This window comes from Canis lupus, chromosome 22, assembly GCF_048164855.1.
Source record: "Canis lupus baileyi chromosome 22, mCanLup2.hap1, whole genome shotgun sequence".
NCBI classification, from domain to species: domain Eukaryota; kingdom Metazoa; phylum Chordata; class Mammalia; order Carnivora; family Canidae; genus Canis; species Canis lupus.
In genome coordinates this window covers 28,831,617-28,856,189 of record NC_132859.1, presented here as the reverse complement: position 1 = coordinate 28,856,189, position 24,573 = coordinate 28,831,617, and the positions used below count along the sequence as shown (strand labels likewise).

Sequence of the window (24,573 nt, the reverse complement as noted above, 5' to 3'; positions counted from 1 at the left end):
ATGGCAAACACAAAATGCATGAGTTGAAAGTGGGAAATATAAACCACATAAGTAGTGTTATTTTTATTTAGACAATATGATTTTTTAAACTGCAAGAAAACATACTTGAACAAATGGGAAAAGAAAAGAATGACATAGCAGAGTTCATGTTTGGTAAGAGGCAAATGAAAAAAAAAAACCCTCATTAGTCTGCAATAAGATTCTAAATCAAGAACTCACAATTTTCCTCTGGGTTTCTAAATTTAGTAATATTCCATTTTTAATTTCCTTGCCTTGTTCAAAACAAGCACTATTGTTTCATTTTTTATGAGCACATGCTCCTTCTCATAGTCTATTTACAGTAATATGTAAGTCAGAGGGCAGCATCATTCTCAGACCTGCGCTGAGATAATTTTCCTTCAAAACTACCAACTCACAAACATTTCAGATATAAACATAATGGATTCAGGCACATCATGTAATAAATTTTGTATTTGCCAAGCAAATACAATTCTATTTTCCATATATATATATCTAATCTCCTAAGGAAAAAATAGAAAGAAAGAAATAACAATGATGCAATATTAATAACACTCTTTTATCTGAATTACTCCATTAAATGAAATGACTGTTTAGTAGTAAAACAAATTCAGAAAGTGACATGCATCTATAACTTTTCACAATCGCTATAACTATAAAAAATATTAGCATGAACAAATTGTATTTCAACTAGAGCTTTACTGACCAATAAATGCTCTGAAGATAATGTGATTTAAAAAAATGAAATTTTGAAAACATGTTATAAGCTGTATATGTTAATATTCTTTAGCCCATTAACTCCACCCCTTAAAATAACACTAAATGCATTTGATGTTCTCTTTCCTTGGAATATTCTTTATCAAGAAATTCAGTTGACTGTTTCCTTGCTTCCTTTATGTCTTTATTTAAATGTCATGTTCTTCATTCACACCCCTGACTACTTTACTTAGGATTGTAGCTCATTTCTTTCCCCTTCTCTGCTTCACTATTCTCTATGCAACTCACTATACTCTCTGACATGTTATACATTTTACTTGTTTTGATTCCTATTGGTCTCTATTGGGATATAAATCCTATAAAGGCAAAGATCTCTATTTGTTCTGCTATTCTATCTGTACCAACTGAAACACTGAATAGCAAACAACAGGCATTTGACATATGTTTGTTTAGTTAGTGAATAGATATAGTTTGGGGCAGCCCCAGTGGCTTAGTGGTTTAGCACCGCCTACAGCCTGGGTATGATCCTGGAGACCTGGAATCGAGTCCCACGTCGGGCTCCCTGCATGGAGCCTGCTTCTCCCTCTGCTTGTGTCTCTGCCTTTCTCTCTCTCTCTCTCTGTATCTCTCATTAATAAATAAATAAATCTAAAAATAGATTAAAAAATAGATATATTTTTCACAGAGATGTTAATTATAATTTTTTAAGTAGCAAAAAAAATCTTAAATGTGTAACAATTAAGACATGGTTAAGTAAACATAATAGTTCATTTATATAATGGAATATTATGCAACTATTAAATGTTTATAAATACTTACAAAACACAGAGAAATACTTACACTAAAATCTTATGTGAAAAAAAAGTCACCAAAATTTGTGTAGACTATGATCAAAACCACATGAAAATAAACAGGGAAAAGAGCAGCCAGAAAGATTGAATGTGGAAGCAGTAGTTATGCTGGGATGGGTATGAATGAGAACCATTTGTTTCTCCACTGTTCCTATCTTAAAATTTATGTCAGTAGTACCAGGGTCAAAAAACTACTATATGAAAAAAAAAAAAAAAAAAACTACTATATGCCCATTTTACATGAACTTTAAAATCTTTTCATATAATTCAATCATAAAATGGTGCAACCATCCATACAAAAAAGAGTGAACTACCCCTAAAGAAATTTTTAGGTTTATTTATTCTAAAAAGCCTAAAGAAGCAACAATGAAACTCACAGTTTATTTGCAAAAATAAATGCAATTTTAGTCTTTGCTTAAGTGCTTGAGTAGGTACTTTCATTTATTTTTTTTAAAGATTTTATTTATTTATTTATTTATTTGAGAGACAGAGAGAGAGAGAGAGAAGAGTGAGCAGGAGCAGGGGAGGGGCAGAGGGAGAAGGAGAAGCAGACTCCCTGCTGAGCAGAGAGCCTGATGTGAAGCTTGATCCCAGGATCCTGGGATCATGACCTGAGCCAAAGGCAGACACTTAACTGACTGAGCCACCCAGGTGCTGTAGTAAGTACTTTTAAGACAACTTATTTGGGAGCTCTCAATAACAATAATGACAATAGTATTTTACTTTTCAATGCACTCTTTTTTCCCCCAAGGCATTCTGACAAACAAAATCTCTCCACTTTTGAGATAAGACACTTGGTATGTTACACTTTTGTGGGATTTTAAAGTGGCAAATAATCTTTTTTTTTTTTTTTTTGGTTGTTTTAACTGTTTAATTATTGCTGTATCCTCAGTCTTAAATTTATTCACCAGAAAATAGCTGGTCAGTAGTCAGGTGGGTACTGATTAATTCATGTCCAGTCAATGGTTAATGCTCGATACAACACATTCCATTTATTCAATTCTCCAAATGTATTATCTGGGAATGTAGAGACTGGGATATTCTTGTCGTCAGGTTAAAAATGCCCACATGAGGCTAAGGACAAATCTGAGCCATGGCTATGAATGCCATCTTGAGTTCTCCTTATTTATTTATTTATTTATTTATTTATTTATTTATTTATTTATTTTTAAGATTTTATTTATTCATAGACACAGAGAGAGAGAGGCAGAGACACAAGCAGAGGGAGAAGCAGGCTCCATGCAGGAAGCCCGATGTGGGACTTGATCCTGGGTCTCCAAGATCACACCCCAGGCTGCAGGCGGCGCCAAACCGCTGCGCCACCGGGGCTGCCCTTGAGTTCTCCTTATTAAGAGACTCTCTTACTCAATCCAAGATCAATGTGAAGGATAGAGATGTGGGGGTGCAGATATAGGGGTACATGGCTGTGTAGGTTTCCATTTGAAAGGAGAGAGAACAGGAGAAAGAACATACATGAAGGGCAGGAGAGGAAGAATGAGGCAGATGGAGGGAGAGAAGAGAGGAGGGAGGGACTCACATATTAAGAGACAAATGAATGCCTACTCAAGCCTTTTAAATATGTAGTCTGGGAATACCAGGTTACCCAGAGCATTTAATGGTAAAATTTATTTGAATTCCCTCATCACCACAAAATTTCGACTTTATTTATTATTAGAAAACTTTCCCTTCAGTATCCAAGTCTGTAGCTTTGATATCAGTCATCTGATTAAATTGGAAAATGACATATCTTTATTTGAAATTTTCAGGAAAATGACTCTAAGCTGGGCTTAGCTTGTGCAATGAAATAGCAATAAAATGTCTATGGTCTTTCAGGTTCCACTGAGATTTATAAATTTTATCCTAACAGAAAAAGACATGCAAGAATGCTGAAAGAATTAACATATTTCTTTAAAAAAAAAAGATTTTATTTATTTATTTGAGAGAGAGCACAAGCCAAGGAGAGATGCAGAGTGAGAAGGAGAAGCTCAGCAATTGAGCTCCCAGGACCCCAGGATCATGACCTGAGCCAAAGGCAGTTGCTTAACCGACTGCCACCCAGGCGCTCCAAGAATTAAAGTATTTCATTTGAGGCTTGAATTTCTATCACAGTAACAAACTGCAGTTGAATGGTATAAGAACATTATTCTTTAGTTCCACATGGGAAAAGGCATATTGATAAAGATTATGCACAACAAAGATGGATTTGGGAAGAAGTTCTATAAAACAAACACATATGTAAATATTGTTGGGAATTGAACACAGGGGCCTCTGAGTGGTGCCGTCAGTTGTGCATCCAATTTTTGGCTTTGGCCAGGTTGTGATCTCAGGGTCATGAGATTGAGTCCTGAATTTGGACTACATGCTCAGGTGTGGAGTCTGCTCAAAAGACTCTCTCTCCCTCTGGACTTCTCCCTGTTCTATCACTCTCAAATAAATAAATCTTTTAAAAAAGAAATTGAATGCAGATCCAGTAAAATTATGAGTTTGTTGAACAGAGAGAAGTCTCCATTACTCTAAAGCTAGTGAGTAAGCCTTTAGCTAATGACTTTCTTCTAAACTGTTACTGGAAGCCCAGCTAGTACCTTTCAGTCTCATCAGAGCAGGGCAGGAAAAAGGAGGAGGAGCTGAAATGAAGATCAGCTATCTTCCTGTTCCTACATTTCTGATGGAAGATTGGAGACACACCTGGGATGATTATTTGTGGTCACATCAATGCTGATAAAGAATGCCTGACTTAAGTAGATGTAACAGACCTTCTCTCAGCCTTTCTAAAAGGATGCTGAGGCAAACTTGTAGAAGTAGCTGATAAAAGCCTTAGATCCTTTAAGTGGTAAATGAGTCCCCAGACACTTGTGTTCTTGAAAGTTAAGGGATATGGAATGTTCTGGTCTACCTTATTCCCATGATTAGCTGAACTTTCAGTTTGTATTAAAAGGTGCTTGTTTTCTGAAAAAGAGTGGATAGTAAAACAAACTGAAGAGATAGAAGCTTGGTGACATTATTGACAATTCTTATCAGTACTGATTAAACAGTGAGTATTTGCTCATAATAATGCTACTACCCATTTTACAAGTTGGTTTTAGGGTTTTAGTCCTAGCTTGGTCAATAATCAGCTAGTTCTTGGATAAACTGCTTTCTGTTTTCCCTCTTCTCCTTCCTATTTATAAACAGATACACCTGCTTCAATTATGTCACAAGGTTATAATAATAATTGAATGATAGGAAGAAGTAAAGATTCTGAGATAGCAAAATTTGGTGACATGTGAGTGAATAGAAGCATTAATTAATAAAGCATCACAAAGGAGAAAAAATAAAATAACCAGAAATGAAAATATAAATATATGCTCAGAAGATATACTACATGTAGGGGAATTCTATTCATTAGTTTGGGTGAAATAATTTGTAGATAAGTAAATTGTGATCTAAAAGCATTAAACACCAAATGATGGGTAGTGCTGATTAGTGAAATAAAGTCAAACCTACATATTTCTAAAATAGTTCCTATGTGTGATTCTGTGCCCACTGAGAACCAGTGAAGCAGAACTACCTAAGTCAGCACAAAGTATAACCTTAAAAATATAACATCAAGGAAAAAATACCTTTTGAATATGTATGAGGTGTTTCGGTTGTCATAATAACTGGGGAGCATTGGTGGTCTGTAGTGAGTAGTAAGGATGCTAGATGTTCAGTCCTGGCCAGTATGGTCTACACAAGGTATGATTGCCATTTATCCCCGTGACTTTCAACTGTCTTTTTATGACTAAGGGGAATATGAGGCAAATAGAAAATACAATTGCATACCATGTTTCCTTTGACCTTTAGCTTTCTGAGGATTCCCAGAGAAACCAACAGAGTTACAGCTTTATGGCATAGCCTATGATTCTAAGCCATTGTGATTATAACAGCTGATAAGAAGTATGTGCAAACCACAACCCAGATAGGCTCACAGTGGAATGACAGGACAGAAAAAAGAGCATTCTGTTCCTCTGGGAGGGATTTATCATTGAAATGGCCTAGTGTAAGGAATCAAGATGACAAGAGAGTGGTTTTGAAAAAAAATTTAGGATGATATAGCTATCAATAACAAAATATCCAATTAACAGTGGTCCCAATAACAGAAACACTATTATATGACTCATCAAGGAGTCCACATCTTCTTCCCTATGTCACTCCTCATGATTAAAGACGGCTGCAGTAATTACAATGTATCATACCCTTCTATCCACACATCCTATGGGAAAGAAAGGAATAAGGACACAAATATTTTCCCCTGTATGTCTCTCTGCTTTTTTCAGGGTAAAAACATAATTTCCAAAAGGCCCCATAGAAACCATCTCTATATATCCTATTGGATAGAATTGGTCACATATTTTAAGGGGATAGGAAATATCACTGGCTTGGAATTCTCATAATTCATTCCCTGGGTCTGGGATACTGCTGTTTGCACAAAATTGAGTTCTTTTGGGGTTTTGTTTTGTTTTAAGATTTTATTTATTTATTCATAAGAGACACAGAGAGAGGCAGAGACACAGGCAGAGGGAGAAGCAGGCTCCTTTCAGGGAGCCAGATGTGGGACGCGATTGAGGAACTCTGGGATCACAAGCTGAGCCGAAGGCAGATGCTCAATCACTGAGCCACCCAGGCATCCCCCTTTTGGGTTTTGAGAAGGAAATGGGATAAGTGATTATTGGACCTATGGGTATACCACAATTTTTGCCACCAAGATTTCAGAGATTAAAACTATTAATTTCTGCATTCATGGAAGAAAGAAAAGGAAGTTGGCACTTCTTTCTCTCATTTTCTGCCTCATTGCTATGAATAAAAGAAAGCAAGCTGAGTAGAATTTTTCAGAAAATGGAATCATATTGGTTATCTATTTTTTAAAGCATTTAAAAGAAGTTTCATTTATTTATTCATGAGACACACACAGAGAGAGAGAGAGAGAGAGAGAGAGAGAGGTAGAGACACAGGCAGAGGGAGAAGAAGGCTCCATGCAGGGTGCCTGACGTGGGACTCAATCCCAGGTCTCCAGGACTATGACCTGGGCCAAAGGCAGCGCTAAACCACTGAGCCACCCGGGCTGCCCTGGTTATCTATTCTTAAGAAACCTGATACAACAACCAGGAGACCTGAGTGTGTCACCAATTCGTTACAGGGCCTTAGGCATATCACGAAGGCTCAGTTTCCCACTCATAAAGTAAGAAAGATTGGATTAGATAAATTAGTAGTAGGTCAGTTCTCATTGTAAGTTTCTGTAAGGCTTTGAGACAGCAGATAAATTATACATGATGGTTTTCAAACTAAAAGTAATTTTATAACCACTTTGTAACTTACAGACAAACATTGTGCCCTATTGATCCTAAAGTATTAATGTAATTTACAAAGAAATTTATTTTAAAATGAAGAGAGTAGTTGGGAGAGATTCAAGCTCACCATTCACATTTATAATTTTACTAGAATAATAACATTCAGATACTTTATTGTGAATTTATCAGGGAAGAATATTTTTAAGTCAGTCTTCCCAAAAGAGTATTACTAAACAGCCCAGAGAAGAGAGTTCAGAAGTAAAAATATCTTTAGGAGGTGCTGAATTAATCACATTTAAATATTTCTTTAACATTGAATTTCTCAGAGAATTTATAAAGCTAATGTGCATATTGAATCACCAAAAGAGATATATTATCTTCCAAGTTTCATTTTGACTATATATATATATATTTTTTTATGGAATACTTAATTTTCCTCATTTAGAAAAAAAATCACATCATCTTACATTTGTATAGAGTGGTTCAAATAAGAAAATGTTTTGAAAGTACCATGTTTTGCTATACAAAATCCTTTCCTTCCCAAATCTCTTTAAACTACTTCTTAACAGTTCTGATCCAATTGATTTTAAGATGTCAATTTAATAACACTATCTTTAAATAGAAAATAAACATGTTAAATACACAGAGATTTGGCCACACTTACCAACTTAAATAACTATTAAATGGTACAAGCACTGCCTTATTAGTATTGTAAAAACACAGTATTACAGGCTATGCACTCTTTTATTCCTACTATTTTGAATTATTTCTCAGTGATCATTTTTAGGTTACCTTTGTGAAATATGTCACAGAATAAAGGTTCTGGGAAACATACTTTGAGAAGTTTTCAACTATTTTTCCAAATCTGTTATAATAAATTGTAGATACTCACTTATAGAGCAAGAAGATAACAATAGCAAAGAGTGGTAAAGTTTTTACTCCTTATGAAAATTAGTCATTCAAGGGGATTCCAGGCTGGGATAACTCTAAAACTGTTGGCAGGCCAAAATCTCAAATTCTAAACTAATCTTTGTAGAAGGCAAACTGCATTAAAAACAGGGGTGAATTTCCATTTCCTTGTCATGCTGCTAGTTAAAGAGTGGGTATTGCCTACTTAGAGGAATATCTTACTGCCCTGAGCATAGCAGAAATGTCAGTCACAAAGAATACAGAAAATATAGGGGCAACTGGCAGGGGGCAAGCCAGTTGCCCCTATATTTGGTTTAGTAGAAGAAAGCAGCCTTAAAGAAAGCAGCCAACCAACCAAGTCAATGCTCCAAAATTTTATAAAATATCTTTCTCATAAGTGTCAGTTCTGGTGTAAACACATTATCATCTGCCAGTGAGCATGTAGTACAGAAGTGGTGGTAACCACTTAGAATTTCAAATATCTAAGGGCAAGGAAGGGTGGAAAGTTCAAGATATAACCATATCCCTATGACAGAGTTGATAATAATAATAATAATAATAATAATAATAGTAATGATATGATATATTTGTTAAGCAGATACTCAGGCATAATAGACATGTAGATTGCCTGCTCAAATTCTTGGAAACTATGAACATGTCATAGGGAGTCTTTTTAGAGTGCTAACTTATGCATGCATCTTGGGCAGGTAGGAGAAGACATGGAAGGTTAACAAAGTAAAAGGATATAAAACAATGGATTGGCATATGGATACACTCAATTTGTTCACAGGCTGGAATATTGTTATTTGCCATTTAACAGTGATTTTATATCTCTTTATTATGGTTACATCTTCCCAGTGAAGAATGGTTTAAGTTAAAAAAAATTAAAATATATTTCCTTGACTTTATAGTTTTGCCAAGCTACCCAGGTAGACAACATTGCCATCTAGTGGTCTATTCATACTACAGCCACCACTTTTGGGGTGGGAGCAGGGGTCCTAACATAGCTTTGAGGGGGTTCTCAGTAAATGCAATGGTAATAGTGGTGCCAAAGCCACACCAAGAGCATACAAACTCATCCAGAGAAAATGTGCTAACATTCATTTAGAGAATCCACTCTGGCCCCAAAGCTTTACTAGCTCCACAGAGAAAAAAGTACCACCACTACTGAAATAAGGGTTTGATCTGGCTCATTTATTTTCTTCTGTTGAACTTTAAGATCCATTTCTCATTCCTGTGTTCGCCTACCTGCTTGGAAACATTTTCCAAACATTTTTTCATTTTTACAATGAGGATGTTGCCCTATATAACCATGACCAACCATGTAAAGAAGCAGGTATCAGGTTACCAATGATAGTCAAGAACGCCACAGGGATGAGTGAAAGGGACAAGGGACATTTCTGTACTATCTTCCCAATTTCCTGTGAATTAAAATGAAACGAAACAAAACAAAACCACACACACACATACACACACACACACCCACGAACATCCCCTCTACAGGAGTCAATCTAAGCCTTAATGGAGATAAAGGATTTGTCTTAGAACAAACAAGAAAGAGCTAGGATTTGGTCTAAACATATGAAGATTTAAGGGACAGGGAGATAGGAAGAGGCTTATAAGAGTGGAGCACAGATGGCTTCAGCTGAGGTTCCCAATATTCTAGAGATAAACATTCTTAGCAAGCATCCCATGGGGCCTCTTTTTAAGTTAAAATCAGATACTCCCTCTTCTCCTGATTGACCGTAAGGCTTATGTAATCCTTTGATTCTGCAACCAGGCCACCTATGGCAACAACCACCAACATGCCAAAAAGGCATGGAAGGATATGGAGAATCATGCCCAAGACTGGCCCATTATCAGACCACTGATGGGTTCTTGTCAAACCCCATCTCTGACCCTGTGCAATTAAGATCATGATGGATGTGAGAGTACCAACAAAATAGTCTTTTTTAGTCTATTTTTGACAAAACAAGGATAGAAACACAAAACATGGGCTTAGATCTGTTTGACTAAAGGAACAGTGAGAAAGCTGGAAGAGGCAATTTTCAGAAATCCAAATATGTGCTTCTCCAAAATTTGCATCAGAGGTTTAGTCATGCCCATGCAAATGGATCTTAGTTCAAATTCATGTCAGAAGAATCTGGAACACACTTACTTCCTTTATGCAAATCTTCTAGGAAAGCAGCCGTTGGTTCTTACCTATAATAAAAAGAATCTCCACTGCAATGTCACTGACTGTTGTGCTCCGAGTCGTGGACAGGTCATCGTTGCCAATAAAGCAAACGTTGTAAGGTACGGTCACGGCAACATAAAACGTCGCCAACAGAATAAGCCAGTCCCAGCCAGCTTTAAAAGTGCTAAAATGCAAAAGTATGAATTTGGACTTTTTTGCATCAGAAACTTTATACTCCGGAAATGCTGGTTTATCTACAAAAACATTCTGTGGATAAAGACAAAAAGGAGAGAAGGGAGACACAACATTAGAAGCAAGGATCACACAGCCTTAAACACACTTCTGTGAGGAGGATCATTCATCCACACAAGGCCAATGTATTTACAAGTGACTTTTAGAAGTTGGTGATGCAAAAAGTAGAGATGTATATACTAAAATTGAGCAGAGAGCTTTGTTATAAATAACAGAAATACACAGGATTATTCATGAATGTTAGGTGAATAATCTAGACTTTGTTCATTAAGAACAAAAAGATCATTTCCTAAAATGTTGCCTATGAACATCCACAGTTACAAGTATAATCCTATACACACTGGAAACACAAAGATACATTTATATTCCTATTGTCACGGGGACATTCCTTATACTTGTAGTTTTGAGATGACACTACCTAAAGCGTATAAATGACTGAAATTCTTCTAATAATAATCAAGTTACCATTTTTTTTCCCAGAAAGGATAGAGATATATGATCAATATTCTATGGTTAACAGCAATTTACATTTCTTCCAAAATATAACCAGGTTGTGCTAACTACTTGCATTTTGCGTTGTAATTGTTGGTGAAGTTTCAAGTTGGGAACCCATATCTCATACCCTTGATTGGCATGGATTCATCCTGACACTAGCTAGCCCTTGTTAAGATAGCAAAGTAAGAAATGGTTGCTTAACAATTATTCAAGTCATAGGATGAGAAAGGCAGTGTTCACTGCAGCCAATGAAATGCAGAAGAATAGCTGGAATTTCATAGCTGCAAAAGCACTTCACTTTGAAAGCAGTCCAAATTGATGAACAATTCTTATTGCTATAAGGCAAAGGAAGGCCCAACAATAACATGTGTGGAAATTTGACAAGCCTATGACCAGATACTTGCAGACCTTGCTTTGACCTCAATTAATGAGAAATACAAGATCAGTAATGGAAACCTAAATTCGAAAGTTAAGTTGAATGAAGTGAACAGTTAAAAGTTTTGGAATATGTGTTACTTGCAGGTCACAGTATGTTTTCTTGTTTCAGACATTAAGGAAAGGGCAAATTGATGTGGAATGTTCAGGGATTCCTAAGCTATTTGAGGACTCAAGAAAGGTCAGTAATACCTAACTTTTTAGTGGTAACTGTTAATGACCAAATATTTTTGCTACCTTAATAGTAATGCACCCTTTATCTTACATTTCTCCTTGGTAGGCATTTCCAACACATTTCTACTTCCTGTTAATATTCCCACTCAACCCACACAGGCGCCTCATAATGCCAGGATTTCATGGTGAGGGACTGTTTTACTACTTCCAGATGGTTCTTTGATACCCATCTTCCATTGCATCTAAGTTTCATTCAATTCCTTGATACCTGACCTGCCTCTTTTACCTCATTCTCTGGTTTCCAGAAACAAGTTTAAAGGGTGGGTTTTGGCATAAAACTGGGAAGAGGAGAACAAAGTTTACCTGTTGGGCTTCTCATTTAAAGTTTAGGCAGGTACATAGGAGAAGAGAGAGTTAGGGTTGGTATTAATCACCTGAGGGTTGATAAGTACTTCTGTTTAAAGAAGGACATGATGGATTCTCATATATTTTTTTTTCAAATATAAGACATTAACAGAGAATGGGGGAATACCTCAATTTCTCTCTGAGTAAGTTGTTTCCTATCATTTTAAAGAGATTAAAACTTCACCTTGTTTGAGGGAGATGCCAGCTCTAGGAATGAGGATTGGGAAAACTCAGGAAGTATTTTCTTTGGATTATGCTGATTACATGAAGCATTAGTGATGCTGAAGCAAAAAGTCAGCAATATATTATTTATCTCCATAGGTCAGAAAATAAATCATACTACTTCATTTTTATAGGGTACTTAAAACATATTCCTTAAAATTATTTTAAAAGATACTAAGAATTCATTATACCTCAGATTAGGCTTAAATTGTGAAGGGATTTTCATCTCAAATCCTGCACATTGTGACACATTCAACTGAGTAAAAAAATGGATGCTTCTCTTCTCCTACAACTAGATTTGTAAAGTTTTATCAAAAATCTTTTGAATGGAAAAAAATCTCTTATAATTGGAAAGTATGCTTTTAGCAAGTTGGGGAAAAAGATTATTTATAACCCTGAAACATGGGGTTTGCCTAAGGAAAAATGTAACCAACTATTCTCAATTTTAGTTATATATTATTTATTAACTTCAAAGCATATTCTTTAGTACCAATAGTGTTTTAACTCTGTAACCTCTATGAATTATAAATTAAAGCCAAAGCCTACTAAGGTAACTGTTTCCTAAACCAGTTTTGTAACTTTTCTTTGAAACTAACTTTCCAATGAGCAAAGAGATGGGAGGATGTTTCTATAATCACTGCACCAAGTCCCAGGAAAGCCTTTGCTTGTTCACCTTGCCTTCCAGGACCACACTAGTATGCAGCTGGTAATATTGGCATTTAGAGCACTCTCCTTTGAAGCCCCAAGGCTCTTATGATCTTTACATTTCCTTGCATTAGAGACACTTGCATCATCACATTGTCCTTGATAGAGTAACAAATCAAGAAAGCAGAAATTAAGTACCTTTTTCGAAGATGTACTAGGCAGTTAGAACCAGGACTAAAAGGTGTTACATCCTGATTCTCAAGCCTTTCTAATGACCTGATGAGTTCATTTGCCTGTGGATGAATCATATATTCCTATTCCATAAGAAATGTATCAGAGAAGGCAAGGTAGAGGGCAAAAGCACAGTGGCTTTGAGTTAGAACATTCACAGCTGCATTCCAATCTTGCTTCTACGTTTGAAATCTTGAATGAGTTCTTTTCCATCATTAAAATGAACCTAACAAAAATCATATCTAGTACTGGCTTGCTGTGAAAATCAAATAATATGATGTAAATAAAACGGATTTGTAAATAGCAAAGAGTTGTAAAAAAAATATTGAGAATTTGTGTGTGTGTAAATGTTGTTATAACCAAAATTCCCCCAAAACAGATTGCTCAGATGATAAACGATCCAGGTCATTTTTTTCCTCTTCTTCCTTCTCTCTTCCTGCTGTCTTTAGCCATTCTACTCTGTTCTCCTTGAAAAGAGATAGTGAACAGGGCCAGTCTTGATTCTACACATTGCTTTTAGAAGTAAGATACTATCTAAATTGTCGAAGTCACTTTGTTGATTAGACATCCTTACTTACTAGGTATTTTTTTAATGCTCCCCCTCATGTTTTTATTTCTTAAATGACTGGGAATTTAGCAAATCAGCTAAGCGGTGAACATTATGATTTTTTAAATTAGATTTTTAAGTACTGTTCTGTACTTTGTTGGGTCTAAAGGGAAAAACAGCATGTTCAGCAAATACGTTTTGAAGCTTAGTAACACTTGCTATGTTTAAATGATTTTCAACTAAAGGGTAGAAGACAGTGTCAGCTTTCAGCATTACAGAATCTCTGGCTAATATTTGTTTAGGTGCTTTGTTGGTTGACCTGCATAGAATCAAGCCCAGATGTGGCTACCTTTGTTTCTTCCTGGAACTTGTTTAATGTCACTAAGGCTGGCTTAGTAACTGAAGGGGGATGTAAATAGGAACCAGTGGAAGGATCCATAGATCAAGAGGTGTGTGCTCTTTCAAGTCTGTCCCTGGGCTCTCAGGAAGTCAATGTGACACCAAGGCACAGGTATCCCCAGAAAAATCTTTATACTAAGGCCAAATTAAGCAGTGTGTGACTGTTAATGGTGATGGCTACCAGGTCAGCAGCACCAGCACGGATGATGGTCCTAGAGCCAGCCACAGGTGATGGTCCTTTCTGGTTTTGAGAAAGAAATCACTTGAAGCAGAATTAGGTTTGTAGAACTTCTTGTCAGATCTCCTACTCTTCTGGGTTGAGGAATCTTTCTTTGTCCACTATCGAGAAGTGGATATGCTGTATGTCTGAGGCATGACTGTGCATGCATATATACACATGTGTATTATGTAATCTGGAGCTTCCTATGTAAAAGTATAAGATGCCAAAAAATCCCTTGTGTCCCTAACCCCAGAACTTCTGGATCTTAGATGGATTCCAAAATAGCTCTGCTTGTTTGATGTGACTTTTTCTAATGTCATTGGCAAGTCAGCACTCTGAATATTTGTATCTATGTCCCATAGTCACACACCCCAAAAGATGTATGTTCTGAAGACTCCACAATGCACATTAGAGTTAGCAGCATTTGAAAAATTATCTCTGAATATCGGTAACCAAATAGAGTTCTGGGTTTCTCAGTGACATCTTTCAGTGCTAAGAACCAGTTATAAAATTAGTGTGAAATCCTGTAAGATTTCACACATAAAACTCTGCAGAGGATACCTTTTTAAAGCACAGTTATTTGCTATGGCTTTTGACAGATAAGCACCAGGTTTCAGAAAGTAGCCCTACCGTCATTTACCAAAAGTACAACTTTTGGCAAAACTGTGTGATAGAAGGCATAGAATTTCAATTCCAATGTTCCTTTGTGTGAAATTTCCAACTCTGCTTCATATACGATGAAAATTTTTAAAAGGAGTAATGACTTTGGTTCATGGTCCTCCTGGATAAAAGCACTGAGTAAAATTAAATAAAGTGCAAATAGATGAACTAAAATTAAATTTGAGAAACTTTAACCAACAAACTACAAACGTGTAATTTGACTTAGTGCCTCATCTTGTTCATAAAATGTAACCAATATGTCCCCATTCACAGCGTCCCTTGTACCATAGTGTACTGACTATGGCAATACTTTGATCTCTGTGCTGTGATAGCACAATGATTAAGCACTTCTATTAAGCATTGCCTCATGATGGCTGACCTTTCCTAGTTTATTCTTTATAGGAAAGCACAATCCAAAGTGCAAAAAAATCTAGGAAAGCCAATAAATGAGTAATTGGAGCTTTTCTTTAGTGAATCAAATATTGGCACCAGGGGAAGTTCTCGCATTCACAGTGTGCACACATACCACCTACGTTATTTATTTTCAATTTGTTCTTTTCTCTTCTTTGCAGGTGCCCAGAGATGTGATAAAGGACAGCTCGACTCCGTTTCCGGGCTGAGTCAAAGTGGGTGCCTGCTCTTGATCTTCCTTTGGCTTTGTCTGGGGGAAAACAAAACTCATTAAGCATCAATGAATGCGTCATTTCATCCCAAGAAAGTCAAGTTTTGACAGTTCCTTTTCAATGCACATAGGACACGTTTTTCCACACTTAAAATTATCTGCTGCCTCCTAATGACATATATTTAATTTTAGTCCTTACAACTTATATATTTTGTCATCATCTTAACTGCATTAATTTTTTAAATTACAGTAAAACATACAGGAGTATAAGTTCAGAAAAACATTGAATCAAAAGTCAAAAAACTTACTCCCATTTTCCTGCTATTCCATATGCATATCCCTAATTCAGCTCCCAATGTTTTTTCTTGCTATTTTCTAGAAATATATCTAATATATATACTATATTAACAATCTAATATATATATACTATATTAACATTTATATATTTTTTCTTTGCATAAATGGAAGTTTGCCATAAAAACTCTTTACATATTTTCTCATATCAAAGTAACTTATAAATCATTCTAAATATACACAATATTTGTATTTATGTTTATAAAGTCAATTCATATTATTTTGGCCAATATTAAAGTTACATTGCTTTTTAAAAATTTATTTGTAGGAGCTGTTTGTGTACTAATTGCCATTTTCTTGTCATATATCCTGCCAATAGGATATATGCTCTCCTTTTGTTACTTCACTTTGAATTTTATTTATCCAGTATACAAATTTTAAATTTTTATTTTGTCAGATTTAATGTTTTACCCATTGTGGTGTCTAGACATTATGTGCTACAGAGCCAAATTGCCTTCACTAAAAAATTATTTTAAAAAATTTATGCCTGCTCTCTTCCAACATCTTTATGTCTTTTTTATTTTTGACATTTAAATCTTTAATCAAATGGAACCCTATTTCAGTAAAATTAGGTAGATTTCCAGCTATTTTATTTTCTTCCCAAAGGGCTATTGTCCACGAGAAAAAAAAAATATTATTCAACATTAAGAAACATTTAGTCTTTATTTGGTCAGTCAGTCAACATACAATATCATCCTAAACAAATTGTATCTATATTATAGTGACTGTGAAATATAAAAATTAAAAACTATTATTTATCTAAGCTTCATCATCCAATCTCTATAGTATTACAAAGCCTCTTTGATTTCTCTGTTTCATAAAAATGATGTGGTTTGGTTGCAAGAGTGGGGAAGCCATATAACTATTATTGGTAGCTATTGTGCACCAGGCCTTGTTCTATTTATTATTTCAATTAATCCTCATAAATATCCAGTGAGATTAGTATTATTATCCTCCATTTGCAGACGAGAAAACTGAAAGGTCTAATACTATCACAGAGCTAGTAAGCAATAGAGGCAATATGTGAAGCCAAACTGGTTGGAGTCCCTACTCCTCCCACGCGCAGCACCTAGCAGGAATACTGTTTGGTCTTGAGTGTAATTTTGACTAATGCATATCATTGTCCCTGCCCATCTAAGCTTGAACTCCAAGTCTTTCAAAGATTTTAACATACCCAATTCCCACTTCACTCTGGCATGCTTTTAATGACCAGAAAATGGGGTGTTTTATTCCCTACAAAAATGTAATCTGATGTTCTATGGGTTTTTTTTTTAATTGTTCACATTTTGCTTCTTATTTTGAAAGAATGTTTAAGATAAAATATGATACATCATCATAAGCTTGGATCACTAAAAACAAATTTAAAAACAAAGAACAACACCAAAAGGGGCATTTTTTTTGGAAACTCATGGCTGAACAATCACATTTCATTGTATTGTTGAAGGTTAAGATCATGTTTTTGTGTGTTCAAGATTTTGGTCTACACAGAACTTTTGAACACTGTATTTGAAAATGTAACCATTAATCCATCAGGGAGTAAATTTAAATACATTTAAATATGAAAACAGCCAGATGTCTTTAGGAATATGGTAGCAAAGACCAGCAGGCTGCTTATACTAAATCAATTGGTATCAAAATGCCAGGTGGAATTACAATGCTAACTACCAAAGGAACCAGATTAGAGATTTATGACAGATAATAAACCCATTCCTTTCTCACTGGAGAAATCAAATTAAGAGCTAAGAATCTTCCAAAGAAAACAACAGCAATTTTATAGTCTTAAAAAGGGGCCCTTCAAAGGGAAACATAAAACTAAATTCTAAAAAGAATTAGTTGTTAATAAGACAATACAAGGGGTAGCAGAGGGAGGAACATTGCTGACAGCAAATGAAAGGTGTGAGGGCCTTGGGCATAAGAGTTCAGCATCTCTGAAAAACTGAAAGAAGTCCAGGAGAGTTGGCATATAGAGAATGGGAAGAAAAAAAGTAAAAGGGGAAACGAGGAGGTAGGCAGAACAGAAAGATCACCCATCACCCATCACCCAGGGCTTCTCAGGCCCCATTAAGAATTTTGCCTTTGACTCTAAGTGCAATGGTAAGAGTATTAATTGGGGAACCGCTTAGGGTTGAATAACTCTTTGAATAAGAAAAATGACTCTCTCTCTCTCTGTATTGTGGGTCTTTCCCTTTCCTATAACAAGCAGAGTTTAGCAATCTAAAGTGGTGGAGCAGCTCTGCCATCCTTCACAAGTGGCCCCCATCTCGGAGTCCAAGGCAGCTCCTGTGGGGGAGGAGGAAGAGGAAGTAAGTAGAGGGCATGAAGCTTCCTATAGGAGCCAGAGGTCACTCCCATCACTTTTACTCATCCCACATTAGCCACACTCGGCTACAAAGAGGTGAGGAGACAGAGTCACTAGCTGGGCAGCCTTGTTCCCTGTTGAATCTCTGTTGTAAGCTGGAGAGGGTCCTATTAATAATGGATGAGTTCTGGGGGATAATTAACAGTTCTGGCACATGAAACCATAGCAAGGTTTTAAGTGTTCAAATGACATGAGAAAATTTGAATTTTCAAAATTGCACATTAAACTACAGTGTAGAAACTGATTAGAAAGAGTCAATAGAGGTCGTTAGGAATCACTCAGGTGGCCATTTTAAGTCAGTTGAATACAGGCTCCAGCGGTAGAAGTGGAACAAAGCTGACACATTCAAAATATATTTAGAAAGAAAAGTTGTATGGCTTTGTCACTTAATAGATTATGAAATTATCTTGCAAGACAGTGACAGGAAAAAATCTAGGCCCTTCAAAACATAATAGGACAACTATGAGGCTAAAAAAACTTTGAAAAAGACAAATACAAAGAGGAGGGAAAGGATAGTTGTGGTGTCAGAGAATCTGAGGGAGAAGAATGGTTCAAGAAAGAGAGGCCATAGTGTCTTCACACCTCACTTTGAGTGATTCTCCTTAGGTGGAAGAGACATCCCATCACTTTCTTTTATAGGAAGGAGGACATTGGTGGCATATACATGAAGGTGGACATACAGGTTTGATGGCAGGAAGATGAAATAGCTCCTGTCTGGGAAATTCTTTCTTCCTTTTTCTTCCCTCCCTTTTGTCTTCTCCCTTTCTCTCTCCTCCCCTGGACTTTCTTTTCCTTTCCCTTTCTGTGTTTCTTTCTTTCTTGTTGACTTTGGAGGTGCAGCCAAATGCTAAGGGTGAGGGGTAATTAGCACGGGCTGGTAGTTTGAAGACAAGATGGAATGCTTGAAATATTTGTTGTAGAGGATGGGCTGTCAAGCTCAGTAAGGAAAGGGATAGATTTGTTGGAGAATTTGCCCCACTTGAGGCTGCTAAAAATAAATTTGAGTGATTCAGAGGATTTAGAGGATTCCCATCCTCCCTAACTTAGGTATTATACCAGCAGTTCACAGCCACTTGTGTCTGGGCCAAAATAAAAATATTGTTGGTCCTTTTGGGTTTGCAGCTTTGTCAGATAGATATAGAGAAAATACAGAGATGCAAGAGAATTTGGGGTCTATGTACAAGAGACATTAAAATGATAAACCATAAGTTCTAAAGCAGAAAAAAAATGAAAACAGTAGTGAACTAACAAAAGGAAGAAAATAACTGGAAGTCACCATCAGATCACAAAAGGTAAATGACTTAATGTTTAGGAGAATGTATGTGCTATAAAACTACACATGATCAACACAGGAGAGGAGGTACTATGTTCATAATCAATATGATGAAAGAAGCAATTTCAGCTATTGAGCAATACCAAGTAATGATAATTTTCAGGAAAAAAAATTAAAACTTACATTTACACTCCAGTGAGTTAGGACTTCTCAACAAAACATTATGTATTAGCAATATTCCCTTAGCTCCTCTCATGTTCTAGGCATCAGGCTAGGAACACTGTCTTGGTTCTCATTTCATCCCCCCTTTTAAAGCATCACTTTTTCCATTCATTGCAAAGCAAATGAAAGGTCATAGAAATCCTGTAACATGCCCAAATTCAAAATGAGTGGACTGATTCATATTTGAATCCTTAACGATCTTCCCTGAATCCTTAATAGGTAATCCTTAATCCTTGAATCCTTAATGATCTTCCATTCTTTCCACGTCACCATAGATTATGGACAACTAGCAGTAGCTTCTTATGAGATGTTTTCACTTATCTGTGTTATGCTGTTGAATCAGAATGGATCTATATCCTAGATAGGCATCATTTCCTGTGCTGTTTTTTTTTTTTTCTCTCATTTTGCTCTTTCCTTTGCATCACCAGAGATACACATTGGAACATCCACCTCCCCAGTTGCCACTTTTAGGTTCCATTTCCTTTCCACTGCCCCTCACATCCCCTCTTTTATACTGTAAAATATTTTTATAATATACTGGTTTATATTAGAGTATGTATGTGTTTCCATTTAGATAATAAGGCAGAGACTTCTGGGTTAAGATGGCTTAAAAACAAAACAAAACAAAAGCTCCTTCTTGTTTAAAAAATTATAAGCCATAAAAAATCATGAAATTTTATGCTCTGAATTATATACTGCTGAAAACAGAAAATTGTTAAAAACCACAAAGAAATCTTACAAATCAAAATTGCAGAGAAATAATTAACTGTCTTAAAAATTGGTAGGTCATGGTGGCAATACATAAAATTATAGAAAAATTTAGTCATTTATTATTTATTTTCTATACTTATTTCTATAATTTATTTATTTATTTATCTGTGTTTATTATCTATAATTACTGAACATATACCTATGGTACCATTCAACATAGAATGCCCATTCTTTTCATATGCTTGTGGAACATTCATAATTGATTTTGTTCTGCAAAAACATTTTCAAAAATATTCCAAAATGTAGAAGTCATGTGCATAAAAAAAGCCTTCCATCTATTTCAAACTTTCATCATGTGGATCTTTTTTTTAAGTCCTTTATAATTCTTGATTTTAAAAGAAATTAGTAAATGAACTTACAGACTTTTGGAAATGAAAATATATTGTTTTAAAAAATAAACAATGTTGGGGTGCTTAGGTGGCTCAGTTGGCTCAGGTCATGATCCCAGGGTCCTTTTTTTTTTTTTTTTTTTTAAACTTTTATTTATTTATGATAGGCACACAGTGAGAGAGAGAGAGAGAGAGAGGCAGAGACACAGGCAGAGGGAGAAGCAGGCTCCATGCACCGGGAGCCCGATGTGGGATTCGATCCCAGGTCTCCAGGACCGCGCCCTGGGCCAAAGGCAGGCGCCAAACCGCTGCGCCACCCAGGGATCCCGATCCCAGGGTCCTATGATTGAGCCCCTTGTAGGGCTCCCTGCTCAGTGGAGAGTCTGCTTCTACCTCTTCCTCTGCCTCTCCTCTGTTTGTGCTCTCTCTCTCTCTCTCCCTCTTACTCTCTCAGATAAATACATAAAATCTTTTAAAAATCTTTAAAAATTAAAAAAAAAAGGAGGCTCCACATCCATTGTCCAACCTAACCTAGGGCCTGAACTCATGATCATGGGATTAAGACCTGAGCTGATATTAGGAGTTGGATGTTTAACCAATTGAGCCACCCGGGTGTCCCTCAATAAATATGAATTTTTAAAAATATAACAACAAATATTCATATGTTTTAAAGAAAACTTTGTAATATTCATGCAATAGGAGGAATCTTTAACTTGATAGAGAATTTATCAGTAACACAGGGAAAACTCATTTTTAATGAAGTGACATTAGAAGTTTCACTTGGAAAATACAGAGAAAATTTAAAAAACAAAAAATGCCTGGTTGTTTTCATTATTAAGGGTTTTCTGCATTTTCTTCCAAATTTTTATTTCATTTATTTTTTTATAAACTCAATTCCAATTTATAGTAATAACGTTTGTTCCTTGAGTATCAGAAACTAATATACGTACATTTTACAAAATTTAGAAATGTAAAATAGCATAATGCAGGAAGTGAATATTTTTCATAACACCATCTCCCAGAAATAATTTAAATTCTGATGATTTTATTTGTTTTAAAGATTTTATTTATTTATTCATGAGAGACACACAGAGAGAGGCAGAGATATAGGCAGAGGGAAAAGCAGGCTCCATGCAGGGAGCCCGATGTGGGACTCGATCCTGGGACTCCAGGATCACGCCCTGAGCCAAAGGTAAGACGTTCAAACATTGAGCCACCCAGGTGTCCCATAAATTCTGATGATTTTATTCTTTGATTTTGTTCTAGACTTTTTTTTAAATACTACTGACCTCATATTATGTAAACTAATCTTAAACATAATTAACACAGGAATAATCACAGATCCTAGAAATAAAGAGGCCCAAAGGGGAAAATATCTGTCAATGGATGTGGGACTGTCAATGGATGTGGTACTGGGACTTTACCTAATTAAGAAAAAGTTTTTAACTCAGTTAATTAAATATGAATTTTACGATTTGATAGTTACCAGAGGGGAGATGGGTGGGGAGATGGGTTAAATAGGTGATGGGGATTAAGGAGGGCACTTGGGGTGATGAGCACTGAGTAATGTACAGAACTGTTAAATTACTATATTGTACTTCTGAAACAAATACAATACTGAATGTTAACAAACTGAAATTAAAATAAAAACTTAAGGGAAAAAAATGGAAAATATAAATTTTAAATATATATATAACCATTTTTTAAAAGTTTGCAATGGTCTTTGGCCACTAATTAAGTCTTGCTTCTGTGATGGGAAATGAAAAAAGTCAGTGATTCTGGAGCAGAGTTGTAGCGCATGCTGCACTATATTGCCCAGTTGCCTAATCAAAATGGAAAGGTCTAAGTCTGTAGTTGTTGGGAGTGTGTCTGCCCAGAACCCTTACCTCAGTCCTCAGACCACTCTGGAAATGCTCCCAGCTATGGAGAGTGACCTGGACCAAAGTGATTTCCTTTCCCAGAGCAGCTTGGGTTCAATAACCAGTCAATATGGGAATGGAATGGGAGGTCCTCCTGCCCAACTCAAAGGGCACCGGTTTTAGCTAATGGTGAACCTGGGAGTCAGCAAAACATCTTATGGCAGCAGCACTGCTGCTCAACTGCCCTTTCTGCTCTGTCCTCTCTTCTCATCCTTTATTCTAGCTTTGTTCCTAAGAGAATTTCCTAATAAATGTTCTGCAATCTCCATCTCAGGGCTGCTTGCTAGAGATCCTGACCTACATCAGCAGTGTTGCAGCTTAACTACTGATCACTGGGTCAGAATAAATACAACAGGTTGGTGTTTCAATGGTAATCTGACACAGTGAGAATTAACATCTGAACTGTGAGGCAAGGATGTGCATCAGAACAAAATATTTACTGATACATAGAAATGACTAGAAGTGAAAGAAGAAAAACATAGTGAATTGCTCTGGGACCTGGTTTACTCCTTGAACTGAAGAATTCTTCTGAACTAATATATAACTGGTCCACACTGGTTAAGGAAGGACACAAATTTGTAACTTCCACATTTTTAAATTTATAATTTTGAATCCTTTCTATTGGATGGAATGCATCTTCAAGTATTTTTTTTCAAGAGACATCTAAGGATTATATACTTTATGATTTTCCATATGACGTACTGTACAATCCTCTACAGTGAATTTTCTTACCCTGAGAGTATCACAAAGCCTGATAATCTCTCAGGCTATTGGAGCCATAGAATACCAGGACAGGGTAGTAGGAGCAGAGTAAACCAAGGGTAAGCATGAAGAAGTGCTGTCTATGGACAATTTGAAAACAACGATAAATCAACTACCTTTGGTCAGCTTTTCATCACCATGTGCAGGCATTTTAAGTAATTTTAGTGACAAAAACTCTGCTTCCTCCAAAAATCTTTTGCTGGGCTTGGTTCAAAACAATTGCTGTGGTTATTGTTGAATTTTAATAGTACACGTAAGCTTCCAAATTAGCACATTTATGGTAGAAATTATGGGCTGGGAGAAAATATTTTCAAATCACTGACAAAAAACTGACTACATATCGAGAATATGTAAAGAACTCTCAAAATTTGACATCATGAAATTTAAATAATCTGATTAGAGAATGAGTAAACACATAGAAAGACATTTCACTAAAGAGGATGTAAGAATGTCAAATAATCATGTGAGAAGATGTTCAACATCACTAGCCATTAAGGAAAAGCTAATGGAGAATAAAATGATATATCACTATCTACCTACTAGAACAGCTAAAGTGAAAAGCAGTGACAATACCAATTGCTGGTGCAGATGTAGAGAGACTGGATGTTTCACACATTGCTTATGGAAATGTAACATGGTACAGTTGCTCTGAAAGTTTGGCAGTTTCTTGAAAAACAAAAATAACGACTAAATATATACTTAACCATACAAACTGGCAATTGCATTCCTGGGCAATTATCCCAGAGAAGTGAAAGTGTATGTCCCACAAAGACCTATGCACAATTGTTCATAGCAATTTTATTCGTAATAGCTAAGAACTGAAAGCAAGAACCAGCCATATCCCTCAATCGGTGAATGTCTAAATAAATCGTAGTGTATCTGTATCATGGAATACCTCTGAGCAATAAACAGCAAACTATTGATATATGCAGCAACTTGGATGGATCTCCTGGGCATTATATTCAGTGAAAAAAGCTAATCTCAAAAGGTTACAAATAGATGTTTCTATAGTTCTATTTATGTAACATTCTCTAAATGCCAGAGATGAAGGACAGATTAGCAGTAGTCAGGGGTTACAGATGGTGAAGGGTAGGGGGTGACTATGACTATATAAGGGTAGCAAGGGAGAGATATTTGTGGAGATAAAGTAGTTATATATCTTGATTATGGTGGTAGTCACACAAAACTACCCATGTGATAAAATGGCATAAATCTATACACACATATTGTGCTAATGTCAATTCCCTGGTTTTGATATTATAAGATGTAGCTATTGTGAACAATTGGGACCCCTCTTTTT

The 24,573-nt window shown here is 36.0% G+C and overlaps 1 protein-coding gene across 1 annotated transcript in view; it reads right to left on the bottom strand.

The window, feature by feature from the left end:
• Window positions 1–24,573, bottom strand: part of KCNH8 (potassium voltage-gated channel subfamily H member 8) — a 368,594-nt gene that overhangs the window by 138,110 nt on the left and 205,911 nt on the right. Inside the window, exons 4-5 of the mRNA XM_072792921.1 lie at window positions 15,196–15,323; window positions 10,004–10,244 (exon numbers count right to left, since the gene is read on the bottom strand). Coding sequence (XP_072649022.1) covers window positions 10,004–10,244; window positions 15,196–15,323 — 369 coding nt within the window. The remainder of the gene's footprint in view (window positions 1–10,003; window positions 10,245–15,195; window positions 15,324–24,573) is intronic.